At 33.3% G+C, this 17,661-nt stretch overlaps 3 protein-coding genes and 1 long non-coding RNA gene across 6 annotated transcripts; 1 reads left to right on the forward strand and 3 right to left on the reverse strand.

Annotated features, from left to right (window-relative positions):
* Nucleotides 1-7,709: 7,709 nt before the first annotated feature.
* LOC108852679 (uncharacterized) lies at nucleotides 7,710-9,071 on the reverse strand. The gene has a single exon (XM_018626175.2). The coding sequence runs from the start codon at nucleotides 8,884-8,886 to the stop codon at nucleotides 7,918-7,920; it is 969 nt and encodes a 322-aa protein (XP_018481677.1). The 5' UTR covers nucleotides 8,887-9,071; the 3' UTR covers nucleotides 7,710-7,917.
* A 1,504-nt stretch (nucleotides 9,072-10,575) lies between these two features.
* LOC108849921 (uncharacterized) lies at nucleotides 10,576-16,179 on the reverse strand. 3 transcript variants are annotated; one of them, XM_018623524.2, is made up of 3 exons: nucleotides 13,651-16,179; nucleotides 11,214-11,395; nucleotides 10,576-10,975 (listed from the first exon to the last, which is right to left on the reverse strand). In XM_018623524.2, the coding sequence occupies exons 1-3, from the start codon at nucleotides 14,093-14,095 to the stop codon at nucleotides 10,748-10,750; spliced, it is 855 nt and encodes a 284-aa protein (XP_018479026.1). In that variant the 5' UTR covers nucleotides 14,096-16,179; the 3' UTR covers nucleotides 10,576-10,747. The 3 variants fall into 3 exon arrangements, with proteins under 3 accessions (XP_018479026.1, XP_056863824.1, XP_056863825.1); XM_057007844.1 differs by having other exon boundaries at nucleotides 10,576-10,981; XM_057007845.1 differs by having other exon boundaries at nucleotides 11,214-11,388; nucleotides 13,644-16,179.
* LOC108852462 (uncharacterized) lies at nucleotides 11,518-13,661 on the forward strand. The gene is made up of 3 exons (XR_008944834.1): nucleotides 11,518-11,779; nucleotides 11,973-12,065; nucleotides 12,438-13,661. It is a non-coding gene; the product is annotated as an uncharacterized LOC108852462 (long non-coding RNA).
* Nucleotides 16,180-16,700: 521 nt separating the features above from the next.
* Nucleotides 16,701-17,660, reverse strand: LOC108852775 (uncharacterized). The gene has a single exon (XM_018626257.2). The coding sequence runs from the start codon at nucleotides 17,658-17,660 to the stop codon at nucleotides 16,737-16,739; it is 924 nt and encodes a 307-aa protein (XP_018481759.1). The 3' UTR covers nucleotides 16,701-16,736.
* Between the last annotated feature and the right edge of the window lies 1 nt (nucleotide 17,661).

Genomic DNA, 17,661 nt, shown 5'->3' on the forward strand with positions numbered 1-17,661 from the left:
ATATCGAATATGATGACGCTTGTTTTTTTGTCTCGCTGCATTGTTTTGTTTTTGTTTTTGAATTTAATACTAGTTTTTACCTTTTTACTTGTAATAATAATAACACAAACTTCATTTTAAACAAAAATAATAATAACACAAACCTCATTCATCAGGGTTTTTGCATACATAATTTAACCGTTTATTAGTGGTGATATGGCAATGATGTGTCATATGAATCAGTTTAAAATGTTTGCAATACAAAATGACATTGTTTCGTTAAGTATATCAAATTTTTAAATAGAAGGAAACTTGTAGTTGACGAGAATCGAATAAACGTTACAGAGATTTGTTGTTTATAAACCATGTATAAAATAGATTGGTTACAAAAAAAAAAAATAGATGATAAAAACTTTGTTTTAAACCGTTACAAAACTAAACTAAGAAAACTTTGTTTTGCCCAGAACGGTTTCTTAGTTTTCTATTATTATATATATGTATAGTCAACTGTTCTTTTAATGAGATTTGATCTTTCAGAATTTTTTTATTTTCTTACCATATATAAAAGATTTGATCTTGTCCAGAACATATATCTATTGACCTTGTTGTCGTCTCTAAAACACACAATTTTCTGCAGTGATGGGTTCATTCAAGTCTGCTTTCATTGTCCTTTTAGTTCTTACTGGTAATTTCAAATTTCTGTATAATATGGGAAACTCAAAAGCTTCACTTCTAAACTTTAGAGAGTTTTTATATTATTTATGATCGTAAACAATTAGGTTCTGTTATTTATCTTTATTACATCTTGTGCTGCAGTGGTGATATCCGTAACAGTTCAGATTGGTGAGGCGAAACGTATGTTACAAGAAGAAAAGTCTCTGCCGTTATTGGATCTTAAAGTTTCCAAGCTGGATAACCCACAAATGGTTGGATTTTGTAAGGAACCTTGCAAACCCTTATGTTTTGCTTTCAGTTGTTATTGTGTATGCCCTGAGCCACCAAAACTATAAACTCTGATCAAGTAATCCGAATAAAAAATATTTGTTTTGACTTTGCTTTTCAACACTTTTGATTATTTAAAAAGATTATGACACTATTAAATTGATTTATATCGAAAAATATGCTAATTATCATTATCCTATTCTGAACATTTAGAACTAGCGCTTCTATATGTGTTCGTCTATGTCTTTACATCTTTCTAGGCGTTAAAATTATAGATATTTATAACGTTACAAGAGTTGTTCAAACCTGGATGAGTTTACAAAAACACACATCCTCTAATACATGGATGCATGTTTAGACTCTATATACACAAATGAAAAACAAAGACGAATCAAGACTTTGAAATAAAACGATCCATCTTGATTCAGAACAATAAACTCGTGTCTGGTCCCATTTTTATTTAAGTGGATAGGATGTTCAGAAGAGATACTCTAGCTTGTATCATCACCTTGAACAATCCTTCGAGTCCCTCTTCAAGCTCTTCCATGGCTGCCTCTACATCTTTGGATCTAACCAATGAACACTGAATCCTTTCGCTTACTTCCTCGCTAATCTCTTTCTCCTCTTCTTGATTTTCCCTTATAACGAGCTTCCCGATTTCAGTTTCCATAGCTTCAAGCTCAAGACAAAAAAAAACCTTTCTCATGAGTGTGATGATGTATTCCTTTCTTCACAAGCTTCATAACAGGAGATGAGTTTGTGGAGCCTGTGATCTAGAATGTGTCAAGAAACGTGAACGAAATCGCTGAAAGGAACTGGAAGAAGTTCATAGATTCTGAATTCTCAGAGTTGCAAGGTCACTTGATTAAGTATCCACTGCAAGTAGACGTTGATGGTAAAGTGAGCTCGCTTCCAGACTACGACAGTTTCCCAGATGTAGGTGGTAAGATCATTGGAGCACATTCCATGGCTTCCCATGATACTCTAACCACTTAATAATGTTGTAATGTTCCCAAATGCTGTGTGAAGTTGTACATTGTAACTTTTGTTGTTTTATTTATTCTTTTATGATTTCTTTGTCGAAATTTGTATTTGTTTGGGGTGCCAAAAGTGGAGAGTGTGGACTATGGAGGCAAAATGATAATAAGGATATTCAGTTTTTATGTGTGTTTTTGATGGCTTCTTTGTGCTACCTTTTGTCGTCTTTCAGTGAATGAATCTTCTCTTGTGATCTTAATTTTGAGATTGCTTTTACGTAATTGTTTGAAACAAAAGGTAGATACCCTGCAGATGTGAACTGAATCAAAATTTCCAGTTTTTTCTTTTGTGTCAGTTCCAGTTTTAATTTCGGTTTAGTTCCAAAAGCATTTGAAAATATTTTGGTTTCTTGTTGGTTTGTTTTTTTTCTTTTGAAACTAAATTATCCAAAATTAATTAAAATAACTAACAGAACTAATCAAAAAATTAAATTTAACCAAATAACTTAATTTCATCGAAATATTTATTTCAAAAAAAAAAATAAGCCAAAATCTAACTGAACCAAATAAAAAAACGGTTTACTTCGGTTAGATTGTGGCCAAACCGTACTAAGTGAAACTAAAAATTACCCGACCTGAATAAACCGAACAAAGAGAAACTTGAAACTACCAAACTCAAAAAGAAGAAAAAACTAGGCAGCAGAGACAAAGAAAAAGCGTTATCACTATCGAATATAAGTATATACATACGTCGTTATATTTTTTTACTTGTAGTAATAATAACACAAACCTACGATCAAGAGTTGGCGTATTTGTGCCAACAAAGCAACATAAGAATACATCTCCTGGCGATATAAAACCTAGAACGCTTTTCCTTCACCATCATTAAACATCCTCTGTTCCTTTCCGTTGATTCTCTGCAACCTTCTTTATTTTCCCTCTTCCTTTTTCTCCTCATCTTTGTCGTCGATGAACATTGCCCCATTTTGTTGTTATTGCTTCGTCTCTGTACTGTTTCTCACACTTAGGTTTTTCTAGAGAGGTGATTTTTCCCTATAAAAGAAAAATGGAAGAAGGAGCAGAATGAAAGGGACCAAATATCAAAAGAGTGGAGACCAAACAAAATAAATGATAAAGGACTATAAATAGAGAAATGGTGGAGCAATGATGATGCGATGACGTTGAATGCCATTAACCTCTCCTTCTTTTTTTTAATTTCACGTATCCTCCAAGAAAGATCCATTTGTTCCTTTTGCTTGTGTACTCACGCGATCATTGTTATTTAAAATCTTATTATTAATAGTAGAATAATTGTCTTTACGGTTCAAATTATGAGTGAAAAATCAGATATAATAATGCAAGAAAACTTATAACAGTCAGCTTGTGTTGCTGTTTATTTGTATCAAACTGCCAAAAAAACGCGTCTCAGGTGGTTTAAGCGTACCAGACAAGACAACTGCTTATGTCTTGCTTACACATGTCATCCTCTTCGACATGATTTTGCGTTAATCTTCTGTTTTGTCTTCTAATTCGATCTGTAGATAAGTTAAGTTCTTTTTTTTTTTTTTTTTTGTAGGATAAGTTAAGTTCTTGGACAAATGATTTGATTAAATTTTAAAATCAAATAATGTAAGCATATCATTATCCACAGATGTGATAAGACTTGTGTATTATTAGCTTTGAATCGAATTTACCCTTTTTAAAAAAAAAATTACCAAAAGAAAAGTTTGTTAACCGAGTCAATATCTCTTAAGGGAATTATCTTTAACCACTAGTTTTATTATTTTAAATTACTTTATAGGACTACGAATTTATGAATTATTTTAAAACTAGGTGTTTAGCCCGCACATGCGGGCATAAACATTTTATAGTTATTTATTAATATATTTATATAACTAATAAAAAATAGTAGTTTTTATTAATGTTTTCATTGGAAATTTTTAAGTATTATAACTTTCTGAAATTATTTGTACATTATATTCATTGTTAATAAATCAATATTCAAAATCACTGATTAGTATTCTCTTTTTTTTAATTATACAAAATATTTTTTTACTTGATTAATATTTAGTTGTGTGTTTTCTGTTTTTTTTTTTAATTTTTAACTTTCTTATTAAATATACTTTTCAGATAACAACACAATATATAAGAATTATCTTTTATTTTAAAATATATATTTTAGATTTTGGATAATTCTTATTATTATAATTTTAATCACTTATCTAATCAAATATATTTTAAATTCGTTTTTATTTTTGACTAATTTATATAATTTATTCATTAAGGATAGTATCGATATTAACCACTCTAACTTTTAACGTGGGAGCTCCGTTGCGAAAAATCACTTCGCAAATAATAGTATAGACTAGCCTAATCACCCTTAATCTTCCTAACCCATGAATTCAAAAGGTGATTACTCACTAAACTCCATGATTCCTCTTGAACCCATAGTGGATTTCAGATTAATCATGTAGAGAAATAGATAAGAAATCAACAGAAACACAAGAACATAACAAATCAAAATCCAAAAGAGATGAACTTTTCTTGAGAGTTTTGTGTTCTTCCAATAGATCAAAGATCATCTGCCAAATGGTGGCTACATAGTACTTAAACATTAGGTTTTCCAAGTGCAAAAACGTGCACAACAATTGCAAAAAGGTCCTTGAAAAATAATAAAATCGTGCAGCAGATAACGCGGAGCGACCTCAGAGGATCACTCCAGGAGGTCGCTCTGGGTTTGGGAGCGACCTTGGGGGGTCGCTCTGAGAGGTCGCTCCAGCCTCCATTTTTGTGTCTCCGGGCGATGAAAACGCGAGCGACTTAGGTAGGTCGCTCTGGTTAGTCGCTCTGGTTGGGAGCGACCTTGGGGGATCGCTCTGAGAGGTCACTCTGCGGTTCTCGGCCAGGATGGATATGCCTCTAGTAAATTGATCATACCTCCTCCATTACATCTCCAAATGACTTGAAACCACTTCCATTAGAAAGCTAACTCAATTTCCTGTGTCTCCACAAAATCTTAGCAACAGAAGATTTCTCTAAGGCCTCCATCCATGCTCATCTTTCACCCCCCTTTTTGATCACATTGCTTCCAAATGTCTCCAAGAACTCCATGTGGTGTTCCAATACCTGATAGAGACATATGTATGCCAAATGCAACCTAAACATGTCTAAATCCTAATCTATATGATGCAAATGCTTATGAATGAATGGTTAAAACAATGCAAATATGCAAGACATCAACTCACATATTTGAAATATTTTAGAAAAAGAAACTTATACAAATGTTTTTGATTTAATAGTATCAAATTTAAAATTGTTTTATATGTTAATTTTTAACTTTTATAAAACATAATATATAAAATAATTATCTTTTTGACAATATTAATTTATAATCTAATATAACATATAAATATGATATTATTAACTTAAATTTTTTAAATTATTTTTTTATTATTAGATAACAAACTTAATATATGTAATAATTATCTTTTATTTTGACAATATTAATTTATAATCTAATATAACATATAAATCTATACTATTAACTTAAAATTCGTTTTAACTTTAATTTTTTTAAAAATATTACTTTCAGATAACAACACAATATATATAAGAGTTATATTTATAATTTTGACAATATTAATTATAATCTAATATAACATTTAAATATAATATTATTAACATAAAATAGACTTAAAATTCGTTTTTGAATTTATTTTTTTTTTAAATATTATTTTCAGATAACAACACAATATATATAAGAATTATCTTTATAATTTTGACAATATTAACTTTTAATCTAATATAACATATAAATATAAATGTTATTAACATAAATTTCGTTTTAAATTATATAATAGATTATATATAAAATCATTAAGGGTATCATCGTATTTAGCCAGTCTAACTTTTAACGTGAGAGTATACAAATGTTTTTGATTGAATAGTATCTAATTTTAAATTGTTTTTATGTTAATTTTTAACTTTTATAAAACATAATATATATAAGAATTATCTTTTTGACAATATTAATTTATAATATTATATAACATATAAATATAATATTATTAACTTAAAATGTTGAAATTAAAAAATATTATTATTAGATAACAACTTAATATATGTAAGAATTATCTTTTATTTTTGACAATATTAATTTATAATCTAATATAACATATAAATCTATACTATTAACTTAAAATTCGTTTTTAACTTTATTTTTTAAAAATATTACTTTCAGATAACAACACAATATATATAAGAATTATATTTATAACTTTGACAATATTAATTTATAATCTAATATAACATATAAATATAATATTATTAACATAAAATTAACTTAAAATTCGTTTTTTGAATTTAATTTTTTTTTAAATATTATTTTTAGATAACAACACAATATATATAAGAATTATATTTATAAATTTTGACAGTATTAATGTATAATCTAATATAACATATAAATATAATATTATTAACATAAATTTCGTTTTTAGTTATATAATAAATTATATATAAAATCATTAAGGGTATCATCGTATTTAGCCAGTCTAACTTTTAACGTGAGAGCTCTGTTGCGAGAAATCACTTCGCAAATAATAGTAGAGATTTGTTTGTTTGTTAGTTAAAGGAGCGGCGTCGCGGGCGTAAAAACAACGTCATCATGAACTGGTGGAAATGAATCAGTGATCAATCATTGAATAGTTGATTGGTGTTTGTCACTCAGCAAGCTTCTTTTCATAGCTGTGTAATATTCCTCCTATTGTTTTTTTCGTGACAAAAATATACTATTACTTTAGATGTCGAACAATATTTTTTGATTACATATCCATTCTGTGATTTTAGTTACCGAACCAAGATATTGATATTGATATTGATATGGTTATGTGTTCACAGGATTTGTTCACATGCTTTCTTGTCGCCATCATATCTTAATTTTGCGAATGTTTTCACTTTATTTACTTGTGTATTGTGTTGAGACTTAAAGAGTGCAATGAAGTTTTAGTTGATTCCAAAACGCAAGCCACGCGTGGAGTGGATCATATGATAAGTCCAACTTGGTGTCATATGGATGGTAAGTAGGCCCAGATATGACTTTAATTGGATCCAACTATATAGTATTTAGGCTCGGTAGTTTTTCTTTTTTTTTTTTTCTTTTTTTTTGTCGGCTAAAAAGGAGGTTCAACCGAAGATTTCCTGGGAGGTCGCCAGACTCCGTAGTTAAATAAGTGCTGAGATGGTTGGAACCTGGAAAAGAAGAGTGGTGGCGAACCCACTAATCGAGCATCCTAAACAAAACCTGATCATTTAGTTTCACTGATTATATAATGGGCTTTTAATTTAATGGCCTCAACTGTTCTCTTGTGCATAATGAATAAAACATTCAAACCTTGTCTGCCAACATTTTGACGTTCTTCCTTACAAATCTTTCTAGACTATTTTAGGAACACTGTGTAATAGATTTGACTGTTTATTATGTAGATCCGTTGTTGGATCTTGAAGTTTCAAAGCTGGCTAAGCTACAGATGGTTAAATTTTGTCAGGATCCTTCCAAAGACTTATGATTTGCTTTCAGTTTTTACTGTGTATGCCCTCAGCCACCAAAACCATAAACTATGATCAACTAATATGAATGAAAAGTATTTGTTTTGACATTGATTTCAACACTTTTGATTATTTCAAAAGATTATGACACTATTATATTGCTTATGGAAAAATATACTAATTATCATTATGTCCTACTCTGAACATTTAAAACTAGTGCTTATGTGTTCGTCTATCTCTTTACATCCCTCTTTATGCGTCAAATTATGGATATTTATAAGTACATATAACTTTACAAGAGTTGTTCAAACCTGGATGAGTTTTGAACTTACAACAAACACACATCCTCTAATATATGGATGCATGTTTAAACTCTCAACACACAGATGAAAATCAAAGACAAATCAAGACTTTAAAACAAAACGATCCATCTTGATTCAGAACAATAAACACGGATCTGGTCCCATGTTATTTATGTGGATAGGATGTTTAGAAGAGAGACTCTAGCTTGTATCATCACCTTGAACAATCCTTCGAGTCCCTCTTCAAGCTCTTCCATGGCTGCCTCTACTTCTTTGGATCTAACCAATGAACACTGAATCCTTTCACTTATTTCCTCACTAATCTCTTTCTCCTCTTCTTGATCTTCCCTTGTAATGAGCTTCCCAATTTCAGTTTCCATAGCTTCAAGCTCGAGACAAGAAAAACGTTTCTCATGATCTCTCTTCTCTTGATTGTGATGATCTATCCCTTTCTTCACAAGCTTCATAACAATGCCCCAACGTTTGGGTTGATGATGACACTTACTCTTTAACCCTTTTGGCGACGACAAAAACGACAAAACTGTGCGCAAGACGAAACATGTGATCACGCTTGTTTCTTGCATCACTCTCACCAAAGAACTTATCTCTTGATCATCACCACCACGCCAAACACTACTCTCCAAACATGCGTCTGTCTCTTTCGACATTACCATATACTTCTTGATCTCCTTCTTGATCTCTTTACCTGACGCCATGTAAGCATCCATGTCGTTCTCGAGGTTAAACTCACCACCCTTCTTGCTCCTTCTCAAAGCGGACTGAAGCTCAACAACACTCTTTTTTATCCTCGACGCACCGTCTTTAGCACCTCCACAGACCTCTAAGTACTTCAGGGACACTTCAAGAAGATCATCCATCAAGCCACTGTTTAGAAGAGTTTGTTGAGTTTCAGAAGAAGACTTGAAAAGATCTTCACTTAGACATCTATATAGTTCGGTAAGACCAGAGAGCCCGTCACTAACCATGGTCCTCGACTCTAGCGAAGACGACCCCAATGCTCTAACTTTGGAGATTACTTCTTGAATCCTCCTAACACTCGGATGAGACCGAACCGGTAAGCTAACACATCTAGATTTGTATGCTTTGTGGAGTCTTGGAGACAATGAAGACATATACATCTCAAGTAATGATGATGAAAATTTGGGTTTACGAGTTATGCTTTGTTTGGGTTTTTAGCTCTAGGGTTTATATAAACACACATAATGATAATAAATGTCAATGAGTAGGGCCTGTAGCTAGCGTAAGAAGTGAAGACCATGTGAAGTGAGTGTGGGTACTTCACGAAGCAGAAGCATAACACGTAAAGCTCATTTAATGCTTTGTGTTTGAATTTTAGTTGAAATCGTTGTCGAAGTTCGATGTTTCGGTTTCGGTTACGAAAACCAAAACTTTATTTCACACTATTCTCATGCACCGAAGCCACCGTCCATATACGTTTGTTTAATATTATTGTCATTGTTTAACTACTTTTATCCTATTTATTTCTTCTCAAGGTTACAAATACAATGCTCTTTTTATTACTTTTCTTTTGTGTGTGGGTACCTCAACCTCGATTGAATTAAACTAAGAGATTTTGAAAGATTTTGTTATATTGTTTAAATGAAATGTATATGAAAATATTCACGGATGATTTGGTCCCACGCAAGGAGACGATGCCTCCCTTAAATAATACCGGCACACGTAAGCAATTATGTTACCTTGAATTTAGGAGTCCATTACATTTCCCACTGATTAGGTTTAGTCCTTTCTGGTTTGATTTTTGCACCTTTCCGCTTTAAGGATTTCATAAAATCTCTGTTTCCAAGTGCGTTGATGAAAAATAGCAATTAAATCGGTGAAAACTTTAATACCGACAAATTTTAACGGTTTTAATATTTGAGAGGCATGCAAGTGAAATATTAGAGAAATCCAACTAGGAGGTGCAGTCTCACTAAAAAGAGTTCGGAAATTAATTTGGGAGTCTTCAAGACTTCAACAATGTGACAATGAACACTTTAAGATAGAGAAGCTAGAGAAATTGTTCAAGAAGTGTCATGGTGCATGTAGGTTTGGAGTTGGACTATGCCATTAGTGTTCATGTCTATCACAAACTAGGCCCAACTAAATACGCAAATATCAAATGGAGCAATATTCACTCTAATTTTTTTTTTGTTTAAATATTCACTACAATTTAAGTATTTACTATAGGCCTGAGATATTCGGGACAACTGCATCCGAATTCGGATATCTTGATTTTTAAGTTCGGATATCCAGAAATATATATTTTAAAGTATATTAATTTTTTTAATTTGATTAATAATTATATTTAATATTTATACAGAAAATCAGTTTTATAATATTATAATATATATATAAATATAATATTTACATATATATATATATATATATTTAATTTGTGTTAGAATTTTAGTATTTAAAAAATACTTTTTAATTTTTTCTATTTTATTACGAATCTGAATCCGGATCCGAATATTCGCGGATAAACTAATAAACGGACGAAAACCATGAATTATACCTTAAATTTTCTGGATACCATCCACCCCACCCCTGAATTTTACTAACTGTTAATATCAACAAGTTAAAATCTTTCATGCTTGATACTATTAATGGTATCACATATAAAATTCAGCAGCGATAATTTTTTTTTGTTTCGGCAGCAGCAATGATATGCACGTTCTCGGTCAGTGAATTCAGACTCTCTCTCGTCTAAAACCTGCGTCGCTGCTAAACCAACATTTTTCACACAAAAGCTTGTGTGCATGTTTTTATTTATTTATTTATTTGATCAAAAAAGCTTGTGTGCATATAACTACAATATTGTATCTATTTTTACAAATTTGGCTATCTCTACATTTTTATGTTTAATTCGTGTACAAAATCTTATCTATGCGTCTATATATAATGTATCCCTCAGGCAAATTCTCTAACTTCGAATTGCCCAAGAAAGTTACATTACATGCATGAATCATGATTTAGAACTTAATGAAAAATTATGTTGAGAAGCGAGGCTCGTGTTCTTATCAACCTTCGAAATAAGCCTTCTAGATGCTTCTCGAATCCATCAATACTCATCTCGACCTCCTCAAGCTTATTTTGCAGGTCATCACGAGAGCGGCATATCACCGAATCCAAACTCTCCAACTCGTTCTTGGTCTCCTCATTCTGATCCTTCTTTTTCTTTAGTACAGAAGCCAGCTTGCTTTTAATGTTTTTTTTTTTTTTTGTAAACTAAAAGAGTTAAACCCGGGTCAATGATGACACAAGCCTAATCCCCGGGTGGAGGTACAACCCACGGATAGACCCTCTCCTGGACATTCAAATGAGCCGAAAGCAATAGCTCATATCTGTGTGGCCGGTGGGGTTTGAACCCGGGTTCGCCTTATTAGGTTTTTTAAATCCCTCAAGCGCCACTAGGCCACCACCACCGGTTAAACTTGCTTTTAATGTTACTTTGTCGTCCCGACAAGAACTCCAAGAACGACTTCAACACCGAGACACTAACGGAAACTACTCGTCTCATGGCATCGATAACCGCCACGCAATGTTCATCTTGTGGGCCATTATCTACCCCCGGCGATGGACACGACCCTCCATCGATTTTCTTCAAGGATCCAAGAAGCTTCTTAGAGCATCTTTATCCCTGGTTGTTAGTGGGTTGCTTAGGCTAATATTGGATTAAAAGAAAATAAAAAACTCAAATTAACCTAAGCTACGTTGCTTAATTAAACCCATTCAAGCAACTTTTTTTTTGGACACGTGTTGAGATGTTGAGACGAGAGAAGAGAGGTGTCGTCGATTTCTTTTCATCTCTCCGTTCTTTTTCTCTCTGTCTCTCTCGAAACCTCTTGGTGAGCTCACGCGATTCGATGTCTCTCTGTGGCTCCTCGACGACGACAGCGATGGACAGCTCTCCTGGTTCGTCGACGGCATGAACGCTGATTCTCTCCCTCTCTGTGGGTCTCGTCGATGGCAACGACCGCTATCTCTCTGTGGCTCTCCGCAAATCTAAAGGTATCAAAATCATATTTTATTTGTTTTTCCTCTTTGATACTTGTTTAGAATTTTTATATTTGTTTCCTCTTTCATACTTGTTTTGAATTTCTTTTGAACAATTGAGATTTGTTCTTGTGTTTCATGTTATAAATTTTGATTTGTTTGCTTTCTGTTGATTCTTTTCCTTTTGTTTTTGTCTTTCTGTGGTGAGATGGAGTGATCAAATCGCTGTCGTCATGTTATGTGGAAAGAGACGAGAGATGTGAGGAAGGTTCATCGAACAAAGGACTTCAATTGCTTGCAGGTTAGTGTTAATGCTTTGGTTAGTGTAATTAAATGAAATGCATTGAATTAGCTTCTGTTAGGAATTGAATCGAGGGTAATCAATGCTTTGGTTAGTGTATTGTTATGGTTGTGTATGGAATTTAATAGAACTGATGGTTAAATATAAAATTGAAGGTGAAGTGTGATGAATGAGTTAGAAAAATGTCAAGTCGTTTAGGTTGTTGGGTGTGATGAATGCACTGGTTGGTTGTGTGATGAATGTTTCAATTTAAATATGTTTTCCTCTTTCTTTTCTCTTCAATCTTTCTTCTCTTTCTTTTCATCTTTTCAATTTTCTTCTTCTCTCCCTTGCCATTTCCTGATATGGATTCTACTCCATACGCTGAGGCAGCGAGTCTTATTGAGCTTCTTAATAGCCAAGAAGACAGTGTCTTCCGTTTAGTAGATGGCAGTCTCGAACCAAGTTCATCACAGTTTCCTCTCTTCGGCAGTCAAGCAGTTTCCTCTCCGTTTAGTGATGCTTCCAGCTTTGGTGTAGAGAAGGGAACAGAGCGTAAAGAAAGAAGAGCCTGAACGCATTCAGATGATGTTGTGCTTATCTCCGCCCGGTTAAACACGAGCAAAGATCCTATAGTAGGGAATGAGCAATGTTCGGGTGCTTTCTGGCAGAGGATTGCGGACTTGTATGCGGCAAGTCCGAACATTGCACGCGGTGAGGAGAGACATAAAAACCAGTGCAAGCACCATTGGCAGAAGATCAATGATCAAGTTTCCAAGTTCAGTGGGGCGTATGAAGCTGCAACAAGAGAGAAGACAAGCGGCCAAAATGAGGTTGAAGTTATCAAACATGCTCACGCGATCTTCCTCAACAACCACAAAAAGAAGTTTACCCTTGAACACGCGTGGAGGGAGCTTCGCTATGACCAGAAATGGTGTAGCATTGAAGGCGGCAACAAAAGGAAGAAGTTTGGTGATGGTTCTCATTCAGCAAGCTCATCTGTTGATGTAGATGATGACAGAATGAAGCGGCCCCCAGTTGTTAAGGCAGCAAAAGCAGCAGCCCGTGGGAAGAAAAAAGCAGATGGCCGAGGGAAAAGAGGTGTCTGATTTTCTGGGAGTTGAAGAAAGAGGACTTGGTTCGCAAGGAGAGAGTAGTGAAGTTGAGGTTACTTGACAAACTCTATGGAAAGAAAGAACCACTAGATGATGAGGAAAGAGAAATGAAGAAGAAGCTCATGCTTGGGCTCTAAGCATAAACAAACCTGAATGAATAAATGAAACACGAGATTTCTTGCGTTTGGACGTGTGGCAGCACTGTAGAAGATGACTTTCCAGGCTGGCGATGACGTGGCTTCATGGGAGAGAAGCAACATTTTTTTATATATATAGATTATGTTTAAAATGTTATCTTTTATTCTGTTTATGAAATAAAACTTTTTTAATTTTAATAAAAATTGTTAAAAAGATTTAAGCAACCAAAAATAAGAAACTAGCAATAGAGGAGCAAAATAATGAAATTGCTTACCCAAATCTCTTACCACAATTTACTACTAAAATATTACTTAGCAACCCATAATGAGTTGCAAGGATAAAGATGCTCTTAGCTTCTTTTCTCATGTTCTTTCTAAATCCGACATATCCAGAGATAGCTACATCGAGTTGATCAGTTCCTCCTCCTCCGCCTACTTTCTTGCGTCTAACGCATGACTGAACGCCACGAACATGTTCGTGAGTCTCCACCATGAGATCTCTAGAGACGCTGCATGTATCCATCAGCCTCAAAGACCCATCAAGCATCTCCTCCATAAACTCCGATCCATCATCAGACGACATAACACGCTGAGTAGAACCCATTTTCAGAAACTCCACCGTACAATTATAGAGTTCTTCCAAACCAGCCAATGTCATCAAGATTGATTCTGACGAACCCGTCGTGGTGTTAATCGCTTTAACCTTTCTAACAGCTTCCTCAATCCCTGTCGTGCTAGGATGAGTTCTTGAAGGTAAACTTATAGATCTTAGTTGATTTTTGATGATCATATTCGACATTTTTTCTATCCTTTTTGTGTTTTGATTTTTTTTTCCTCTTTCTTCTTTGATCGATCTGCTCTATTAACCTTGACCTACTACACATGCATATTTATACAACAAGATTTGCCACGCATCAACCAACAAAGCTTCAACAATAATTGAATTGTTAAATTTGATTGGTCCGATTATTACTGGCAAATCTGTGACTCTCTAAGCTGTCGGGCTATTATATTGGCCAAATTATTTGGCCACAGAGATAAAGCCTGATGAGTCATCGTATGTGATGCCTCCGGTTTCGCCACATTAGCAATGACTTTTTTCGACTATTTTTTTTTTTTTAAAAAACATAGACGTCTTGCTATTGTATCGGTAGGTAACTAGATCCAGATCTTCCTCATCTGTAAATTATATACGCACCTCTATTATCCGATCATTTTATGTGGGTTGCTTATTACGAATATACTTCTTACATAAAAATAAATAAAGTTTTTATAAAGTAACTTCCTCTGCATGGCTTCTCACATTATACGACACGTATATAGCCATATAGGGGCACTGGTTTTGAGTTTATTTCGCTTGCAAGATTGCTTTGACTTATTTTTATCTGATTGATCTTTTTGACGTGTATACTCTTCAAAATAAAAGTCTACATTGCAAAGACCCCATTTTTGGGGTTAAATTCAGTCGCAAATTTGGCAATCATATCGCTTCACAATCTGAATTCGTATATACGATGACGCATGTTTTTGAGGAAAAAAATATCATATTTTTATAGTGAAACCAAATAGAACAGCACTCGTTCAACTAAGAGATTTCTTTGATAAAGTGAGACGTAATGAAAAATTTACCAACAAAAGTAAATCTTCCAATAATGTTTTGTTTAATTTGTAGATTCATATCAAAAAGTATTAACTACTCCTGTATGGTTAGCCCATCGTATTTTTGTCACAGTCTAGGTAGACGTCTAGAACCAACTATTACATTTTCTATCACGTTTTGTACTGTTCTTATTAATATAAATATCTGAAAACATGATTTTAGTACTACCTTAAGAGTACTTTATAATAAAGGTTCCACGTCATTGCCAATGATCTTGCTATATAATTATAAGAATCGTACACCAATTATCAATTGCATAAGAAGCCGCTAGAAGAAAGTTATCAATGATCTTTGCTAAAATTATCAGAATCTTACACCAATTATCACTCGGATAAGATCTAGCTAGAAAAAGAGGTGTCTAAATCAAAGTGTGACTTAGAAAATGCTGTTACAAACTATTAAGTTGTTAACCATGAGTCAGTGGTCGAATGGTACACAATGTTCCAGATTCCTAAAAGACCTGAGTTCAAATCCGTTGCCACTCACATTATTTTAATTTGTGGCCACACGGATATGGACCATGCTTTCGGCCTATTTGAAAACCCAAAAAATGGTCCATCCGTGGACTGCATTTCCTTTTGGAGATCAGTCTGGGTCTCGACCTGGGATACCACTAGGTTAAAAAAAAACTATTAATTTGTGATGATTATTGAATGCTGAATCTGTCACTCAAGTCTTACTATTATATTTTGATTTATAAAGTAATAGACATTATTATGCCCATGGTTTTTAAAATGTGGATCCCAATTATTTAATAATATATGGTAGATCAATCTACCACATGCAAGTCACCAGTTTCACACTCGAATATTCAGAAATTAGGTTGGATGTAAAACCCTCTATAGTCACATCTAACAGATGAAACTAACAAGTCATAATACTTTGTTATACCCAAAATTAATCCTTCAAAGTATAATTTTAATATAGTTAAATGATTAAAATTTTACTTTACATTAGTGTTCTAACGTAAGGTTTAGGTAATACAAAACCGGTTTTCTTATTAGGTCAAACCCGGTTTACACTAGTGCAAAAGTGAGCTTCTTGAGTTATCAAGAACATCTCCAACCTTACTCCAAAACCCACTTCAAACTCAATTTTGCAGTAAAAGCATTTCTAACCCCATTCCAAAATTCACTCCAAAATGAAGTGATAGACATGATTATTCTAAATATAGAGTAAACCAACTCATTACTCCAAAATGGAGTTGAATTTTTTTATTTATAAAATAGTCCTTCATATTTAAATATTTTCGTTTTTAATAAAATATTATTATAAATAAGTATAATAATGTTAATTTACTATATATATTATAAAATCACTGTTAATATTTATTAATTATATGAACAGCCATCTAATAAAATATTTTATGCAACAAAATATATAATATAAAACATAAAAGATCTGTACTGAATAATTATAATAACTATAATGAATAGTTTAAGTTGATGCATTATTGTGTTTAAATAATGTAATGTAATTTTTAGTGTATTAAATGTTTCCTTTCTAAATCTTGTTGAATAATTTTAATTATATAATAAAAATTTAATTATGGTTTATATTGTATTTAATAAAAATGTTACAAATTAAAAATAGACTGTTTTGAAAATAATATAAATGAAAGGTGATATTACTAATTTTAAAATAAATATAAAACATAAAATATAAAAAATATTCAATTTTAGAGTAGAAAATGGAGTAATACATTGGAGATGCTCTAATATATTAATATTTTTTTTTCTTTTCTTGCAAGCAAAACAATTCGAGGACAAAGATAGATGTCTCAACAGCTACTCAGGATATTAAGTAACAAAACTCTGTTTTTAACTAAGCACTTGAAAACAGAGTCCAGTTCTGTCTCCAGATCACGAAAACCCTCTTCAACAACATCTCTCCTCTTCATCTTCTCGTTCTGCATCGTCTCGACTTCAACAAAGGTCCTTCTCGAACCCAAAAAGACATCATCAGGACTTTTCGTTTCTTTGATCAGATCCAGATATGTATCTGATAATGACGTCGATGCAATAGGAATCGAGAAGAACCCAATGTTGTTCTTGATTTTCCTTGCTTGAGACGGTGGTATTGTCGATAGGAACAGCAAAAGATGTCTGAGAATCGAGACAGAGATTTTGATTGTCTCTCTCAGAGTAGTTGTAGATGCTATCGCTGGATCTTGATCTATGTTCGTGGAAATATCTAGGGTTTCCATTTTCTTAAGTGCGATGATGTGTTTAGAGAGTTCTTTCTTTGCCTTCTTCCTCAAGTCAACATATGCTGTAACCTCCTTCTCTACGCTACCTTGCCTACGAAGAGCTGATTTGAGATTCATCACGTGCTCTCTCGTTGTGACTATGATATCCCTTGCGGCCTCACACACGTCGAGCAGCACAACAGATCCATTTAAAGAATCGTCTAGAAGTTTCCCCTTCTGGTGATGAAGAAGAGTGTGTCTCACGTAAGGGGACTCAAGTAGCTCGTGGATGCAACCGTAGAGCTCAGTGAGGTTCACGAGTCCAACGAGAAGCGTCGCGAACCCTAAAGAAGTGGAAACACAGATTGAGGAAGAAGATCGATGCCAGATACTGAGCCGGTTCAAGGCTGCTCTGAGTTTAGCAGAGAGTGGATAGATTCTTGAAGGAAGACTCACAGATCGAACCGGCTGGTGTTTGGTTTTACCAGACAACAAAACTGAATCTAAGCCTTCCATG

This window comes from Raphanus sativus, chromosome 4 (assembly GCF_000801105.2).
Source record: "Raphanus sativus cultivar WK10039 chromosome 4, ASM80110v3, whole genome shotgun sequence".
NCBI lineage: Eukaryota > Viridiplantae > Streptophyta > Magnoliopsida > Brassicales > Brassicaceae > Raphanus > Raphanus sativus.

Excerpts from the sequence above, each read along its gene's own strand:
- LOC108852775 (XM_018626257.2), bottom strand. The coding sequence starts at position 17,660 with ATGGAAGGCTTAGATTCAGTTTTGTTGTCTGGTAAAACCAAACACCAG.
- LOC108852679 (XM_018626175.2), bottom strand. The coding sequence starts at position 8,886 with ATGTATATGTCTTCATTGTCTCCAAGACTCCACAAAGCATACAAATCT.
- LOC108849921 (XM_057007844.1), bottom strand. The coding sequence starts at position 14,095 with ATGTCGAATATGATCATCAAAAATCAACTAAGATCTATAAGTTTACCT. Across the intron at positions 11,396-13,650 it reads AAAGAACATGAGAAAAGAAG|CTAAGAAGCTTCTTGGATCC; the intron begins CTAAGAGCATCT and ends GATAAAGATGCT. Across the intron at positions 10,982-11,213 it reads TGTCGGGACGACAAAGTAAC|AAAAACATTAAAAGCAAGCT; the intron begins ATTAAAAGCAAG and ends ACAAAAAAAAAA.